Genomic DNA, 21,540 nt, shown 5'->3' on the forward strand with positions numbered 1-21,540 from the left:
TATCAACCTGACTGGTACAGGACATATCAACATGACATATCAACATGACTGGTACAGGACATAGCAACATGACTGGTACAGGACATATCAACCTGACTGGTACAGGACATATCAACATGACTGGTACAGGACATATCAACATGACTGGTACATGACATATCAACATGACTGGTACAGGACATATCAACATGACTGGTACAGGACATATCAACATGACTGGTACAGGACATATCAACCTGACTGGTACAGGACATATCAACATGACATATCAACCTGACTGGTACATGACATATCAACATGACTGGTACATGACATATCAACATGACTGGTACAGGACATATCAACATGACTGGTACAGGACATATCAACATGACTGGTACAGGACATATCAACATGACTGGTACAGGACATATCAACATGACTGGTACAGGACATATCAACATGACTGGTACAGGACATATCAACATGACTGGTACAGGACATATCAACAGGACATATCAACCTGACTGGTACAGGACATATCAACCTGACTGGTACAGGACATATCAACATGACTGGTACAGGACATATCTACAGGACATATCAACCTGACTGGTACAGGACATATCAACATGACTGGTACATGACATATCAACATGACTGGTACATGACATATCAACATGACTGGTACAGGACATATCAACATGACTGGTACAGGACATATCAACATGACTGGTACAGGACATATCAACATGACTGGTACAGGACATATCAACCTGACTGGTACAGGACATATCAACAGGACATATCAACCTGACTGGTACAGGACATATCAACATGACTGGTACAGGACATATCAACATGACTGGTACAGGACATATCATATACAGGACATATCAACATGACTGGTACAGGACATATCAACATGACTGGTACAGGACATATCAACATGACTGGTACAGGACATATCATCATGACTGGTACAGGACATATCAACATGACTGGTACAGGACATATCAACATGACTGGTACAGGACATATCAACATGACATATCAACCTGACTGGTACAGGACATATCAACATGACTGGTACAGGACATATCAACATGACTGGTACAGGACATATCATCATGACTGGTACAGGACATATCAACATGACTGGTACAGGACATATCAACATGAATGGTACAGGATATATCAACCTGACTGGTACAGGACATATCAACATGACTGGTACATGACATATCAACATGACTGGTACAGGACATATCATCATGACTGGTACAGGACATATCAACATGACTGGTACAGGACATATCAACATGACTGGTACATGACATATCAACATGACTGGTACAGGACATATCAACATGACTGGTACAGGACATATCAACATGACATATCAACATGACATATCAACATGACATATCAACAGGACATATCAACATGACTGGTACAGGACATATCAACATGACTGGTACAGGACATATCAACAGGACATATCAACAGGACATATCAACATGACTGGTACAGGACATATCAACATGACTGGTACAGGACATATCAACATGACTGGTACATGACATATCAACCTGACTGGTACAGGACATATCAACATGACTGGTACAGGACATATCAACATGACTGGTACAGGACATATCAACATGACTGGTACAGGACATATCAACATGACTGGTACAGGACATATCAACATGACTGGTACAGGACATATCAACATGACTGGTACAGGACATATCAACATGACTGGTACAGGACATATCAACATGACATATCAACCTGACTGGTACAGGACATATCAACATGACTGGTACAGGACATATCAACATGACTGGTACAGGACATATCAACCTGACTGGTACAGGACATATCAACCTGACTGGTACAGGACATATCAACATGACTGGTACAGGACATATCAACCTGACTGGTACAGGACATATCAACATGACTGGTACAGGACATATCAACATGACTGGTACAGGACATATCAACATGACATATCAACCTGACTGGTACAGGACATATCAACATGACTGGTACAGGACATATCAACATGACTGGTACATGACATATCAACATGACTGGTACAGGACATATCAACATGACTGGTACAGGACATATCAACATGACTGGTACAGGACATATCAACATGACTGGTACAGGACATATCAACATGACTGGTACAGGACATATCAACCTGACTGGTACAGGACATATCAACATGACATATCAACATGACTGGTACAGGACATATCAACCTGACTGGTACAGGACATATCAACCTGACTGGTACAGGACATATCAACCTGACTGGTACAGGACATATCAACATGACTGGTACAGGACATATCAACATGACTGGTACAGGACATATCAACATGACTGGTACAGGACATATCAACATGACTGGTACAGGACATATCAACATGACTGGTACAGGACATATCAACATGACTGGTACAGGACATATCAACATGACTGGTACAGGACATATCAACATGACTGGTACAGGACATATCAACATGACTGGTACAGGACATATCAACATGACATATCAACATGACTGGTACAGGACATATCAACATGACTGGTACAGGACATATCAACATGACTGGTACAGGACATATCAACATGACTGGTACAGGACATATCAACATGACTGGTACAGGACATATCAACATGACTGGTACAGGACATATCAACATGACTGGTACAGGACATATCAACATGACTGGTACAGGACATATCAACATGACTGGTACAGGACATATCAACATGACTGGTACAGGACATATCAACATGACTGGTACATGACATATCAACCTGACTGGTACAGGACATATCAACATGACTGGTACAGGACATATCAACATGACTGGTACAGGACATATCAACATGACTGGTACATGACATATCAACCTGACTGGTACATGACATATCAACATGACTGGTACAGGACATATCAACATGACTGGTACAGGACATATCAACATGACATATCAACATGACTGGTACAGGACATATCAACCTGACTGGTACAGGACATATCAACATGACTGGTACAGGACATATCAACATGACATATCAACAGGACATATCAACATGACATATCAACAGGACATATCAACATGACTGGTACAGGACATATCAACATGACTGGTACAGGACATATCAACATGACTGGTACAGGACATATTAACCTGACTGCTACAGGACATATCAACAGGACATATCAACATGACATATCAACCTGACTGGTACAGGACATATCAACATGACTGGTACAGGACATATCAACAGGACATATCAACCTGACTGGTACAGGACATATCAACATGACATATCAACATGACTGGTACAGGACATATCAACATGACTGGTACAGGACATATCAACATGACTGGTACAGGACATATCAACATGACTGGTACAGGACATATCAACATGACTGGTACAGGACATATCATCATGACTGGTACATGACATATCAACATGACTGGTACAGGACATATCAACATGAATGGTACAGGATATATCAACCTGACTGGTACAGGACATATCAACATGACTGGTACATGACATATCAACATGACTGGTACAGGACATATCATCATGACTGGTACAGGACATATCAACATGACTGGTACAGGACATATCAACATGACTGGTACATGACATATCAACATGACTGGTACAGGACATATCAACATGACTGGTACAGGACATATCAACATGACTGGTACAGGACATATCAACATGACATATCAACAGGACATATCAACATGACTGGTACAGGACATATCAACATGACTGGTACAGGACATATCAACAGGACATATCAACAGGACATATCAACATGACTGGTACAGGACATATCAACATGACTGGTACAGGACATATCAACATGACTGGTACAGGACATATCAACATGACTGGTACAGGACATATCAACATGACTGGTACAGGACATATCAACATGACTGGTACAGGACATATCAACATGACTGGTACAGGACATATCAACATGACTGGTACAGGACATATCAACATGACTGGTACAGGACATATCAACATGACTGGTACAGGACATATCAACATGACATATCAACCTGACTGGTACAGGACATATCAACATGACTGGTACATGACATATCAACATGACTGGTACAGGACATATCAACCTGACTGGTACAGGACATATCAACCTGACTGGTACAGGACATATCAACATGACTGGTACAGGACATATCAACCTGACTGGTACAGGACATATCAACATGACTGGTACAGGACATATCAACATGACTGGTACAGGACATATCAACATGACATATCAACATGACTGGTACAGGACATATCAACATGACTGGTACAGGACATATCAACATGACATATCAACCTGACTGGTACAGGACATATCAACATGACTGGTACAGGACATATCAACATGACTGGTACAGGACATATCAACATGACTGGTACAGGACATATCAACATGACTGGTACAGGACATATCAACCTGACTGGTACAGGACATATCAACATGACATATCAACATGACTGGTACAGGACATATCAACCTGACTGGTACAGGACATATCAACCTGACTGGTACAGGACATATCAACCTGACTGGTACAGGACATATCAACATGACTGGTACAGGACATATCAACATGACTGGTACAGGACATATCAACATGACTGGTACAGGACATATCAACATGACTGGTACAGGACATATCAACATGACTGGTACAGGACATATCAACATGACTGGTACAGGACATATCAACATGACTGGTACAGGACATATCAACATGACTGGTACAGGACATATCAACATGACATATCAACATGACTGGTACAGGACATATCAACATGACTGGTACAGGACATATCAACATGACTGGTACAGGACATATCAACATGACTGGTACAGGACATATCAACATGACTGGTACAGGACATATCAACATGACTGGTACAGGACATATCAACATGACTGGTACAGGACATATCAACATGACTGGTACAGGACATATCAACATGACTGGTACAGGACATATCAACATGACTGGTACAGGACATATCAACATGACTGGTACAGGACATATCAACATGACTGGTACAGGACATATCAACATGACTGGTACAGGACATATCAACATGACTGGTACAGGACATATCAACATGACTGGTACATGACATATCAACCTGACTGGTACATGACATATCAACCTGACTGGTACAGGACATATCAACATGACTGGTACAGGACATATCAACATGACATATCAACCTGACTGGTACAGGACATATCAACCTGACTGGTACAGGACATATCAACATGACTGGTACAGGACATATCAACATGACATATCAACAGGACATATCAACATGACATATCAACAGGACATATCAACATGACTGGTACAGGACATATCAACATGACTGGTACAGGACATATCAACATGACTGGTACAGGACATATTAACCTGACTGGTACAGGACATATCAACAGGACATATCAACATGACATATCAACCTGACTGGTACAGGACATATCAACATGACTGGTACAGGACATATCAACAGGACATATCAACCTGACTGGTACAGGACATATCAACATGACATATCAACATGACTGGTACAGGACATATCAACATGACTGGTACAGGACATATCAACATGACTGGTACAGGACATATCAACATGACTGGTACAGGACATATCAACATGACTGGTACAGGACATATCAACCTGACTGGTACAGGACATATCAACAGGACATATCAACATGACTGGTACAGGACATATCAACATGACATATCAACCTGACTGGTACAGGACATATCAACATGACTGGTACAGGACATATCAACATGACTGGTACAGGACATATCAACATGACTGGTACAGGACATATCAACATGACTGGTACAGGACATATCAACATGACTGGTACAGGACATATCAACAGGACATATCAACATGACTGGTACAGGACATATCAACATGACTGGTACAGGACATATCAACATGACATATCAACATGACTGGTACAGGACATATCAACATGACTGGTACAGGACATATCAACATGACTGGTACAGGACATATCAACATGACTGGTACAGGACATATCAACATGACATATCAACCTGACTGGTACAGGACATATCAACATGACATATCAACATGACTGGTACAGGACATATCAACCTGACTGGTACAGGACATATCAACATGACTGGTACAGGACATATCAACATGACTGGTACATGACATATCAACCTGACTGTTACAGGACATATCAACATGACTGGTACAGGACATATCAACATGACTGGTACAGGACATATCAACATGACTGGTACAGGACATATCAACATGACTGGTACAGGACATATCAACCTGACTGGTACAGGACATATCAACATGACTGGTACAGGACATATCAACATGACTGGTACAGGACATATCAACATGACTGGTACAGGACATATCAACATGACTGGTACAGGACATATCAACATGACTGGTACAGGACATATCAACAGGACATATCAACATGACTGGTACAGGACATATCAACATGACTATCAACATATCAACATGACTGGTACAGGACATATCAACATGACTGGTACAGGACATATCAACATGACTGGTACAGGACATATCAACATGACTGGTACAGGACATATCAACATGACTGGTACAGGACATATCAACATGACATATCAACCTGACTGGTACAGGACATATCAACATGACATATCAACATGACTGGTACAGGACATATCAACATGACTGGTACAGGACATATCAACATGACTGGTACAGGACATATCAACATGACTGGTACAGGACATATCAACATGACTGGTACAGGACATATCAACATGACTGGTACAGGACATATCAACATGACTGGTACAGGACATATCAACATGACTGGTACAGGACATATCAACATGACTGGTACAGGACATATCAACCTGACTGGTACAGGACATATCAACATGACTGGTACAGGACATATCAACATGACTGGTACAGGACATATCAACATGACTGGTACAGGACATATCAACATGACTGGTACAGGACATATCAACATGACTGGTACAGGACATATCAACATGACTGGTACAGGACATATCAACATGACATATCAACATGACTGGTACAGGACATATCAACATGACTGGTACAGGACATATCAACATGACTGGTACAGGACATATCAACATGACTGGTACAGGACATATCAACATGACTGGTACAGGACATATCAACATGACTGGTACAGGACATATCAACTGGTACAGGACATATGACTGGTACAGGACATATCAACATGACTGGTACAGGACATATCAACATGACTGGTACAGGACATATCAACATGACTGGTACAGGACATATCAACATGACTGGTACAGGACATATCAACATGACTGGTACAGGACATATCAACATGACTGGTACAGGACATATCAACATGACTGGTACAGGACATATCAACATGACTGGTACAGGACATATCAACATGACTGGTACAGGACATATCAACATGACTGGTACAGGACATATCAACATGACTGGTACATGACATATCAACATGACTGGTACAGGACATATCAACATGACTGGTACAGGACATATCAACATGACATATCAACATGACTGGTACAGGACATATCAACATGACTGGTACAGGACATATCAACATGACTGGTACAGGACATATCAACATGACTGGTACAGGACATATCAACATGACATATCAACCTGACTGGTACAGGACATATCAACATGACTGGTACAGGACATATCAACATGACTGGTACAGGACATATCAACATGACTGGTACATGACATATCAACATGACTGGTACAGGACATATCAACATGACTGGTACAGGACATATCAACATGACTGGTACAGGACATATCAACATGACATATCAACATGACTGGTACAGGACATATCAATCCATGACTGGTACAGGACATATCAACATGACTGGTACAGGACATATCAACATGACTGGTACAGGACATATCAACATGACTGGTACAGGACATATCAACATGACTGGTACAGGACATATCAACATGACTGGTACAGGACATATCAACATGACTGGTACAGGACATATCAACATGACTGGTACAGGACATATCAACATGACTGGTACAGGACATATCAACATGACTGGTACAGGACATATCAACATGACTGGTACAGGACATATCAACATGACTGGTACAGGACATATCAACATGACTGGTACAGGACATATCAACATGACTGGTACAGGACATATCAACATGACTGGTACAGGACATATCAACATGACATATCAACATGACTGGTACAGGACATATCAACATGACTGGTACATGACATATCAACATGACTGGTACAGGACATATCAACATGACTGGTACAGGACATATCAACAGGACATATCAACCTGACTGGTACAGGACATATCAACATGACTGGTACAGGACATATCAACATGACTGGTACAGGACATATCAACATGACTGGTACAGGACATATCAACATGACTGGTACAGGACATATCAACATGACTGGTACAGGACATATCAACATGACTGGTACAGGACATATCAACATGACTGGTACAGGACATATCAACATGACATATCAACATGACTGGTACAGGACATATCAACATGACTGGTACAGGACATATCAACATGACATATCAACAGGACATATCAACCTGACTGGTACAGGACATATCAACCTGACTGTTACAGGACATATCAACCTGACTGGTACAGGACATATCAACATGACTGGTACAGGACATATCAACATGACTGGTACATGACATATCAACAGGACATATCAACATGACATATCAACAGGACATATCAACATGACATATCAACAGGACATATCAACAGGACATATCAACATGACATATCAACATGACTGGTACAGGACATATCAACATGACATATCAACATGACTGGTACAGGACATATCAACCTGACATATCATCATGACTGGTACAGGACATATCAACCTGACATATCATCATGACTGGTACAGGACATATCAACATGACTGGTACAGGACATATCAACATGACATATCAACCTGACTGGTACAGGACATATCAACATGACTGGTACAGGACATATCAACATGACTGGTACAGGACATATCAACATGACTGGTACAGGACATATCAACATGACTGGTACAGGACATATCAACATGACTGGTACAGGACATATCAACATGACTGGTACAGGACATATCAACATGACTGGTACAGGACATATCAACATGACTGGTACAGGACATATCAACATGACTGGTACAGGACATATCAACATGACTGGTACAGGACATATCAACAGGACATATCAACATGACATATCAACAGGACATATCAACATGACATATCAACATGACTGGTACAGGACATATCAACATGACTGGTACAGGACATATCAACATGACTGGTACAGGACATATCAACATGACTGGTACAGGACATATCAACATGACATATCAACATGACTGGTACAGGACATATCAACATGACATATCAACCTGACTGGTACATGACATATCAACCTGACTGGTACAGGACATATCAACATGACATATCAACCTGACTGGTACAGGACATATCAACCTGACTGGTACAGGACATATCAACATGACATATCAACATGACTGGTACAGGACATATCAACATGACTGGTACAGGACATATCAACATGACTGGTACAGGACATATCAACATGACTGGTACAGGACATATCAACATGACATATCAACATGACTGGTACAGGACATATCAACATGACTGGTACAGGACATATCAACATGACTGGTACAGGACATATCAACATGACTGGTACAGGACATATCAACATGACTGGTGGACTGGTACAGGACATATCAACATGACTGGTACAGGACATATCAACATGACTGGTACAGGACATATCAACATGACTGGTACAGGACATATCAACATGACTGGTACAGGACATATCAACATGACTGGTACAGGACATATCAACATGACTGGTACAGGACATATCAACAGGACATATCAACATGACTGGTACAGGACATATCAACATGACTGGTACAGGACATATCAACATGACTGGTACAGGACATATCAACATGACTGGTACAGGACATATCAACATGACTGGTACAGGACATATCAACATGACTGGTACAGGACATATCAACATGACTGGTACAGGACATATCAACATGACTGGTACAGGACATATCAACATGACTGGTACAGGACATATCAACATGACTGGTACAGGACATATCAACATGACTGGTACAGGACATATCAACATGACTGGTACAGGACATATCAACATGACTGGTACAGGACATATCAACATGACATATCAACATGACTGGTACAGGACATATCAACATGACTGGTACAGGACATATCAACATGACTGGTACAGGACATATCAACATGACTGGTACAGGACATATCAACATGACTGGTACAGGACATATCAACATGACATATCAACCTGACTGTTACAGGACATAGCAACATGACTGGTACAGGACATATCAACCTGACTGGTACAGGACATATCAACATGACTGGTACAGGACATATCAACATGACTGGTACAGGACATATCAACATGACTGGTACAGGACATATCAACAGGACATATCAACCTGACTGGTACAGGACATATCAACATGACATATCAACATGACTGGTACAGGACATATCAACATGACTGGTACAGGACATATCAACATGACTGGTACAGGACATATCAACATGACTGGTACAGGACATATCAACATGACATATCAACATGACTGGTACAGGACATATCAACATGACTGGTACAGGACATATCAACATGACTGGTACAGGACATATCAACATGACTGGTACAGGACATATCAACATGACATATCAACATGACTGGTACAGGACATATCAACCTGACTGGTACAGGACATATCAACATGACTGGTACAGGACATATCAACAGGACATATCAACCTGACTGGTACAGGACATATCAACATGACATATCAACATGACTGGTACAGGACATATCAACCTGACTGGTACAGGACATATCAACATGACTGGTACAGGACATATCAACATGACTGGTACAGGACATATCAACCTGACTGGTACAGGACATATCAACATGACTGGTACAGGACATATCAACCTGACTGGTACAGGACATATCAACATGACTGGTACAGGACATATCAACATGACTGGTACAGGACATATCAACATGACTGGTACAGGACATATCAACATGACATATCAACCTGACTGGTACAGGACATATCAACATGACTGGTACAGGACATATCAACATGACTGGTACAGGACATATCAACATGACTGGTACAGGACATATCAACATGACTGGTACAGGACATATCAACCTGACTGGTACAGGACATATCAACATGACTGGTACAGGACATATCAACATGACTGGTACAGGACATATCAACATGACATATCAACCTGACTGTTACAGGACATATCAACATGACTGGTACAGGACATATCAACATGACTGGTACAGGACATATCAACATGACTGGTACAGGACATATCAACATGACTGGTACAGGACATATCAACATGACTGGTACAGGACATATCAACATGACTGGTACAGGACATATCAACATGACTGGTACAGGACATATCAACATGACTGGTACAGGACATATCAACATGACTGGTACAGGACATATCAACATGACATATCAACCTGACTGGTACAGGACATATCAACATGACTGGTACAGGACATATCAACATGACTGGTACAGGACATATCAACATGACATATCAACATGACTGGTACAGGACATATCAACATGACTGGTACATGACATATCAACATGACTGGTACAGGACATATCAACATGACTGGTACAGGACATATCAACATGACTGGTACAGGACATATCAACATGACTGGTACAGGACATATCAACATGACTGGTACAGGACATATCAACATGACTGGTACAGGACATATCAACATGACTGGTACAGGACATATCAACATGACTGGTACAGGACATATCAACATGACTGGTACAGGACATATCAACATGACTGGTACAGGACATATCAACATGACTGGTACATGACATATCAACATGACTGGTACAGGACATATCATCATGACTGGTACAGGACATATCAACATGACTGGTACAGGACATATCAACATGACTGGTACATGACATATCAACATGACTGGTACAGGACATATCAACATGACTGGTACAGGACATATCAACATGACTGGTACAGGACATATCAACAGGACATATCAACATGACATATCAACAGGACATATCAACATGACATATCAACATGACTGGTACAGGACATATCAACATGACTGGTACAGGACATATCAACATGACTGGTACAGGACATATCAACATGACTGGTACAGGACATATCAACATGACTGGTACAGGACATATCAACATGACTGGTACAGGACATATCAACAGGACATATCAACATGACTGGTACAGGACATATCAACATGACTGGTACAGGACATATCAACATGACATATCAACCTGACTGGTACAGGACATATCAACATGACTGGTACAGGACATATCAACATGACATATCAACCTGACTGGTACAGGACATATCAACATGACATATCAACCTGACTGGTACAGGACATATCAACCTGACTGGTACAGGACATATCAACATGACTGGTACAGGACATATCAACATGACTGGTACAGGACATATCAACATGACATATCAACATGACTGGTACAGGACATATCAACATGACTGGTACAGGACATATCAACATGACTGGTACAGGACATATCAACATGACTGGTACAGGACATATCAACATGACTGGTACAGGACATATCAACATGACTGGTACAGGACATATCAACATGACTGGTACAGGACATATCAACATGACTGGTACAGGACATATCAACATGACTGGTACAGGACATATCAACATGACTGGTACAGGACATATCAACAGGACATATCAACATGACTGGTACAGGACATATCAACATGACTGGTACAGGACATATCAACCTGACTGGTACAGGACATATCAACATGACTGGTACAGGACATATCAACATGACTGGTACAGGACATATCAACATGACTGGTACAGGACATATCAACATGACTGGTACAGGACATATCAACATGACTGGTACAGGACATATCAACATGACATATCAACATGACTGGTACAGGACATATCAACATGACTGGTACAGGACATATCAACATGACTGGTACAGGACATATCAACATGACTGGTACAGGACATATCAACATGACTGGTACAGGACATATCAACATGACATATCAACCTGACTGACATATCAACATTACAGGACATATCAACATGACTGGTACAGGACATATCAACATGACTGGTACAGGACATATCAACATGACTGGTACAGGACATATCAACATGACTGGTACAGGACATATCAACATGACTGGTACAGGACATATCAACATGACTGGTACAGGACATATCAACATGACATATCAACATGACTGGTACAGGACATATCAACCTGACTGGTACAGGACATATCAACATGACTGGTACAGGACATATCAACAGGACATATCAACCTGACTGGTACAGGACATATCAACATGACATATCAACATGACTGGTACAGGACATATCAACCTGACTGGTACAGGACATATCAACATGACTGGTACAGGACATATCAACATGACTGGTACAGGACATATCAACCTGACTGGTACAGGACATATCAACATGACTGGTACAGGACATATCAACATGACTGGTACAGGATATATCAACCTGACTGGTACAGGACATATCAACATGACTGGTACAGGACATATCAACATGACTGGTACAGGACATATCAACATGACATATCAACCTGACTGTTACAGGACATATCAACATGACATATCAACATGACTGGTACAGGACATATCAACATGACTGGTACAGGACATATCAACCTGACTGGTACAGGACATATCAACATGACTGGTACAGGACATATCAACATGACTGGTACAGGACATATCAACATGACATATCAACATGACTGGTACAGGACATATCAACATGACATATCAACCTGACTGTTACAGGACATATCAACATGACTGGTACAGGACATATCAACATGACTGGTACAGGACATATCAACATGACTGGTACAGGACATATCAACATGACTGGTACAGGACATATCAACATGACTGGTACAGGACATATCAACATGACTGGTACAGGACATATCAACATGACTGGTACAGGACATATCAACATGACTGGTACAGGACATATCAACATGACTGGTACAGGACATATCAACATGACTGGTACAGGACATATCAACATGACTGGTACAGGACATATCAACATGACTGGTACAGGACATATCAACATGACTGGTACAGGACATATCAACATGACTGGTACAGGACATATCAACATGACTGGTACAGGACATATCAACCTGACTGGTACAGGACATATCAACATGACATATCAACCTGACTGGTACAGGACATATCAACATGACTGGTACAGGACATATCAACATGACATATCAACCTGACTGGTACAGGACATATCAACCTGACTGGTACATGACATATCAACATGACTGGTACAGGACATATCAACATGACTGGTACAGGACATATCAACATGACATATCAACCTGACTGGTACAGGACATATCAACATGACTGGTACAGGACATATCAACATGACTGGTACAGGACATATCAACATGACTGGTACAGGACATATCAACATGACTGGTACAGGACATATCAACCTGACTGGTACAGGACATATCAACATGACTGGTACAGGACATATCAACATGACTGGTACAGGACATATCAACATGACTGGTACAGGACATATCAACAGGACATATCAACATGACTGGTACAGGACATATCAACCTGACTGGTACAGGACATATCAACATGACTGGTACAGGACATATCAACCTGACTGGTACAGGACATATCAACATGACTGGTACAGGACATATCAACATGACTGGTACAGGACATATCAACATGACTGGTACAGGACATATCAACCTGACTGGTACAGGACATATCAACATGACTGGTACAACATCTCCAACTAGTTATACCAAAATGACAGCTCCTCCTGGTTCAGAGAGACAGCGTGACAGGTTCTGTTTATTCATGATGTTGTGTTTCAGAGGGAGAATGACAGCTCCTCCTGGTTCAGAGAGACAGCGTGACAGGTTCTGCTTTGGGATTGTGTTGCCGGGGCAGCCAGTGATCTGAGTGTTGACTTTGTGACTGTCTGATCACTAAAATATTTAGACCAGCAATACATAATCAATGATTGCTGATTGTGAGTGTGTGTTTGTTTGTTTTAGATTACAAGATTGTTTGAGTAACTCTTCCTCCTCTCCCTGAATGTTTCTGTTAACTCTTCATCTTCCTCCTCTATCTCTCCCTGAATGTTTCTGTTAACTCTTCATCTTCCTCCTCTCCCTGAATGTTTCTGTTAACTCTTCATCTTCCTCCTCTCTCTCCCTGAATGTTTCTGTTAACTCTTCATCTTCCTCCTCTCTCTCCCTGAATGTTTCTGTTAACTCTTCATCTTCCTCCTCTCTCTCCCTGAATGTTTCTGTTAACTCTTCATCTTCCTCCTCTCTCTCCCTGAATGTTTCTGTTAACTCTTCATCTTCCTCCTCTCTCTCTGAATGTTTCTGTTAACTCTTCATCTTCCTCCTCTCTCTCTGAATGTTTCTGTTAACTCTTCATCTTCCTCCTCTCCCTGAATGTTTCTGTTAACTCTTCATCTTCCTCCTCTCTCTCTCTGAATGTTTCTGTTAACCCTTCATCTTCCTCCTCTCTCTCTGAATGTTTCTGTTAACTCTTCATCTTCCTCCTCTCTCTCTGAATGTTTCTGTTAACTCTTCATCTTCCTCCTCTCTCTCTGAATGTTTCTGTTAACTCTTCATCTTCCTCCTCTCTCTCTGAATGTTTCTGTTAACTCTTCATCTTCCTCCTCTCTCTCTGAATGTTTCTGTTAACTCTTCATCTTCCTCCTCTCTCTCTGAATGTTTCTGTTAACTCTTCATCTTTCCTCTCTCTCCCTGAATGTTTCTGTTAACTCTTCATCTGAATGTTTCCTCTTCTCTCTCTCTCCTGAATGTTTCTGTTAACTCTTCATCTTCCTCCTCTCTCTCCCTGAATGTTTCTGTTAACTCTTCATCTTCCTCCTCTCTCTCCCTGAATGTTTCTGTTAACTCTTCATCTTCCTCCTCTCTCTCTGAATGTTTCTGTTAACTCTTCATCTTCCTCCTCTCTCTCTGAATGTTTCTGTTAACTCTTCATCTTCCTCCTCTCTCTCCCTGAATGTTTCTGTTAACTCTTCATCTTCCTCCTCTCTCTCTCTGAATGTTTCTGTTAACTCTTCATCTTCCTCCTCTCTCTCTGAATGTTTCTGTTAACTCTTCATCTTCCTCCTCTCTCTCTGAATGTTTCTGTTAACTCTTCATCTTCCTCCTCTCTCTCTCTGAATGTTTCTGTTAACTCTTCATCTTCCTCCTCTCTCTCTGAATGTTTCTGTTAACTCTTCATCTTTCCTCTCTCTCTCTGAATGTTTCTGTTAACTCTTCATCTTCCTCTCTCTCTCTCTGAATGTTTCTGTTAACTCTTCATCTTCCTCCTCTCTCTCTGAATGTTTCTGTTAACTCTTCCTCTTCCTCCTCTCTCTCTCTGAATGTTTCTGTTAACCCTTCATCTTCCTCCTCTCTCTCCCTGAATGTTTCTGTTAACTCTTCCTCTTCCTCCTCTCTCTCTCTCTCTCTCTGAATGTTTCTGTTAACTCTTCATCTTCCTCCTCTCTCTCTCTCTGAATGTTTCTGTTAACTCTTCCTCTTCCTCCTCTCTCTCTCTCTGAATGTTTCTGTTAACTCTTCATCTTCCTCCTCTCTCTCTCTCTGAATGTTTCTGTTAACTCTTCATCTTCCTCTCTCTCTCTCTGAATGTTTCTGTTAACTCTTCATCTTCCTCCTCTCTCTCTCTGAATGTTTCTGTTAACTCTTCCTCCTCTCTCTCTCTGAATGTTTCTGTTAACTCTTCCTCCTCTCTCTGAATGTTTCTGTTAACTCTTCATCTTCCTCCTCTCTCTCTGAATATTTCTGTTAACTCTTCATCTTCCTCCTCTCTCTCTCTCTGAATGTTTCTGTTAACTCTTCATCTTCCTCCTCTCTCTCTCCCTGAATGTTTCTGTTAACTCTTCATCTTCCTCCTCTCTCTCTCCCTGAATGTTTCTGTTAACTCTTCATCTTCCCCTCTCTCTCTTTTTCTCCTAGTTGGAGCGAGTGGGCGGTCAGGAAGTGGTGGTGTATGACCAGAGTTCATCTGACCCCTTGACTCTTCCCTCGGAGGCCTTCCTTACCGTCCTATTGGACAAGCTGGAGAGGAGCTTCCCTTCCGTACACCTGCTCTCAGGTTAGACACACTCACTCAGCCCGTCATCTTCCTCACTGCCTCTCTCTCTCTCCCCTTCCTCTCTTTCCCTCCTCCCTCCCCCTCCAGCACTTCATCCTCCTCACTGCCTCTCTCTCTCCCCCTTCCTCTCTTTCCCTCCTCTCTCCCCCTCCAGCCCTTCATCTTCCTCACTGCCCCCTCTCTCCCCCCTTCCTCTCTTCCCCTCATTCACTCATTAATCACTGGCCAGTGAGGTGGTGATAGGACAGCTAACTGAAAATGGCTGCTGGTGATAGGACAGCTAACTGAAAATGGCTGCTGGTGATAGGACAGCTAACTGAAAATGTGGACGTGAATGGGTTAATTGTGGACGTGAATGGGTTAAATGAGGATGTGAATGGGTTAAATGAGGATGTGAATGGGTTAAATGAGGATGTGAATGGGTTTGATGAGGACGTGAATGGGTTAAATGAGGATGTGAATGGGTTAAATGAGGATGTGAATGGGTTAAATGAGGATGTGAATGGGTTTGATGCGGACGTGAATGGGTTAAATGAGGATGTGAATGGGGTGAATGAGGATGTGAATGGGTTAAATGAGGATGTGAATGGGTTAAATGAGGATGTGAATGGGTTTGATGAGGACGTGAATGGGTTAAATGAGGATGTGAATGGGGTGAATGAGGATGTGAATGGGTTAAATGAGGATGTGAATGGGTTAAATGAGGATGTGAATGGGTTTGATGAGGATGTGAATGGGTTAAATGAGGATGTGAATGGGTTAAATGAGGATGTGAATGGGTTAAATGAGGATGTGAATGGGTTTGATGAGGACGTGAATGGGTTTGATGCGGACGTGAATGGGTTAAATGAGGATGTGAATGGGTTTAATGATGATGTGAATGGGTTTGATGATGATGTGAATGGGTTTAATGAGGATGTGAATGGGTTTGATGAGGTGTGAATGGGTTAAATGAGACAATGGGTTAAATCCAGGATGTGAATGGGTTAAATGATTCTGGATGGGTTTGATGAGGACTTGAATGGGGTGAATGAGACCGTGAATGGGTTAAATGAGGACCTGAATGGGTTAAATGAGGATGTGAATGGGTTTGATCCTGAATGGGTTTGATGCGGACTGAATGGGTTAAATGAGGATGTGAATGGGTTTTGGAACTTCCCTTAAATGAAGATGTGAATGTGACATTAGGACTTTAAATCAGGACATGAATGGGTTTAATGATGATGTGAATGGGTTTGACCTCTCCCTGAATGGGTTAAATGAGGATTGAATGGGGTGAATGAGGTCCTCTGGGTTAAAACATTTGAATGGGTTAAATGACTCACTGAATGGGTTAAATGAGGAGGTGAATACGTGAATGAGTCTGTGAATGGGATCCGTGAATGGCTTTGATGAGGATGTGAATGGGGGAATGACTGTGAATGGGTTAAATGAGGATGTGAATGGGTTAAATGAGGATGTGAATGGGTTTGATGAGGATGTGAATGGGTTAAATGAGGATGTGAATGGGGTGAATGAGGATTTGAATGGGTTAAATGAGGACGTGAATGGGTTTGATGATGATGTGAATGGGTTAAATGAGGATGTGAATGGGTTGAATGAGGATTTGAATGGGTTAAATGAGGACGTGAATGGGTTTAATGAGGATGTGAATGGGTTAAATGAGGATGTGAATGGGTTTGATGAGGACGTGAATGGGTTTGATGAGGATGTGAATGGGGTGAATGAGGATGTGAATGGGTTAAATGAGGATGTGAATGGGTTAAATGAGGATGTGAATGGGTTTGATGAGGATGTGAATGGGGTGAATGAGGACGTGAATGGGTTAAATGAGGATGTGAATGGGTTTGATGCGGACGTGAATGGGGTGAATGAGGATGTGAATGGGGTGAATGAGGATGTGAATGGGTTAAATGAGGACGTGAATGGGTTAAATGAGGACGTGAATGGATTAAATGAGGATGTGAATGGGTTACATGAGGATGTGAATGGGTTAAATGAGGATGTGAATGGGTTTAATGAGGATGTGAATGGGTTAAATGAGGACGTGAATGGGTTTGATGAGGATGTGAATGGGTTTGATGAGGATGTGAATGGGTTACATGAGGATGTGAATGGGTTAAATGAGGATGTGAATGGGTTAAATGAGGATGTGAATGGGTTAAATGAGGACGTGAATGGGTTTGATGAGGATGTGAATGGGTTTGATGAGGATGTGAATGGGTTTGATGAGGATGTGAATGGGTTAAATGAGGACGTGAATGGGTTTGATGAGTGTATTTACACCAGACAAGTTGTCCAAGTCTCTCGGCTTTATTCTGGACCGCTGTCAGACTTAAAGGGAGCCCCAGATGACATTTAAAAGTACCTTTAGATCCGCTTTCTGTAGTTCCTGTCTCAAACCTCAGGAAGTTGTTTCCTTTCAGATACGCTTCCTGTTTCTATGATGATGTCATCAGGTTGGAACTTCCCTCCAAATGAAGAACCGACACCTGTAACATTAGACTTTATCAGACATCAGGTTATCACATGACATCAGACATTATACCTCTCCCTGGAGAGAAGTGAATTATTCTGCTGTTGGTCCTCTGCCCTGACAAACAATTCAGTCAAATGACTCACTGACTCTTAACGACAGGTGCAGTACGTTGCAGTCTGGACATTGATCCGGCAGCTCGACGGTTGCTATGGGGAAGTGACTGTGTTGAAATGAGACTGATCAAACTGTGTCACTCAAACCACTAAGCTTCCACATCCAGTAGAGTCCCTGTTTATTTCCCACAGAGGAAGGACCCTGGATAGAGACACAGTGTACATGAGATGTTATAAATCAGATGGGATCAGTAGGATGTGAGTGAGGAGGAGTGAGGAGGAGAGAGGAGGAGAGAGGTGGAGAGAGGAGGAGAGAGGCAGAGTGACGATGAGAGAGGAGGAGAGAGGAGGAGAGAGAGACAGAGTGACGATGAGAGAGGAGGAGAGAGGAGGAGAGAGACAGAGTGACGATGAGAGAGGAGGAGAGAGGAGGAGAGAGACAGAGTGACGATGAGAGAGGAGGAGAGAGACAGAGTGACGATGAGAGAGGAGGAGAGAGGAGGAGAGAGACAGAGTGACGATGAGAGAGGAGGAGAGAGGAGGAGAGACAGAGTGACGATGAGAGAGGAGAGAGGCAGAGTGACGATGAGAGAGGAGGAGAGAGACAGAGTGACGATGAGAGAGGAGAGAGAGAGTGAGAGAGGTGGAGAGAGGAGGAGAGAGACAGAGTGACGATGAGAGAGGAGGAGAGAGGAGAGAGAGACAGATGATGAGAGAGGAGGAGAGAGACAGAGGAGAGAGGAGGAGGAGAGAGACAGAGTGACGATGAGAGAGGAGGAGAGAGACAGAGTGACGATGAGAGAGGAGAGAGGCAGAGTGACGATGAGAGAGGAGGAGTGAGGAGGAGAGATGTGGAGAGAGACAGAGTGACGATGAGAGAGGAGAGAGGCAGAGTGACGATGAGAGAGGAGGAGAGGAGGAGAGAGGTGGAGAGAGGAGGAGAGAGGAGGAGAGAGACAGAGTGACGATGAGAGAGGAGGAGAGGAGGAGGAGGAGAGAGGAGGAGAGAGGTGGAGAGAGGAGGAGAGAGACAGAGAGACGATGAGAGAGGAGGAGAGAGGCAGAGTGACGATGAGAGAGGAGGAGAGAGAGAGTGGAGAGAGGTGGAGAGAGGAGGAGAGAGACAGAGTGATGATGAGAGAGGAGGAGAGAGGTGGAGAGAGGAGGAGAGGAGGAGAGAGACAGAGTGACGATGAGAGAGGAGGGAGAGACAGGTGGAGAGAGGAGGAGAGAGGAGGAGAGAGACAGAGTGACGATGAGAGAGGAGGAGAGAGGCAGAGTGACGATGAGAGAGGAGGAGAGAGGTGGAGAGAGGTGG

General features: G+C 42.3%; 1 protein-coding gene across 1 annotated transcript in view; it reads left to right on the forward strand.

Annotated features, from left to right (window-relative positions):
* The window catches only part of LOC124019919 (dual specificity protein phosphatase 16-like), a gene marked incomplete at its 5' end in the record, with an annotated part of 45,550 nt that overhangs the window by 13,529 nt on the left and 10,481 nt on the right, over positions 1-21,540 (forward strand). The window contains one exon of the mRNA XM_046335366.1: positions 17,492-17,630. Within this exon, the coding sequence (XP_046191322.1) occupies positions 17,492-17,630 (139 nt within the window). The remainder of the gene's footprint in view (positions 1-17,491; positions 17,631-21,540) is intronic.

Source organism: Oncorhynchus gorbuscha, unplaced genomic scaffold, assembly GCF_021184085.1.
Source record: "Oncorhynchus gorbuscha isolate QuinsamMale2020 ecotype Even-year unplaced genomic scaffold, OgorEven_v1.0 Un_scaffold_724, whole genome shotgun sequence".
In the NCBI taxonomy this organism is placed as follows: Eukaryota; Metazoa; Chordata; class Actinopteri; order Salmoniformes; family Salmonidae; genus Oncorhynchus; species Oncorhynchus gorbuscha.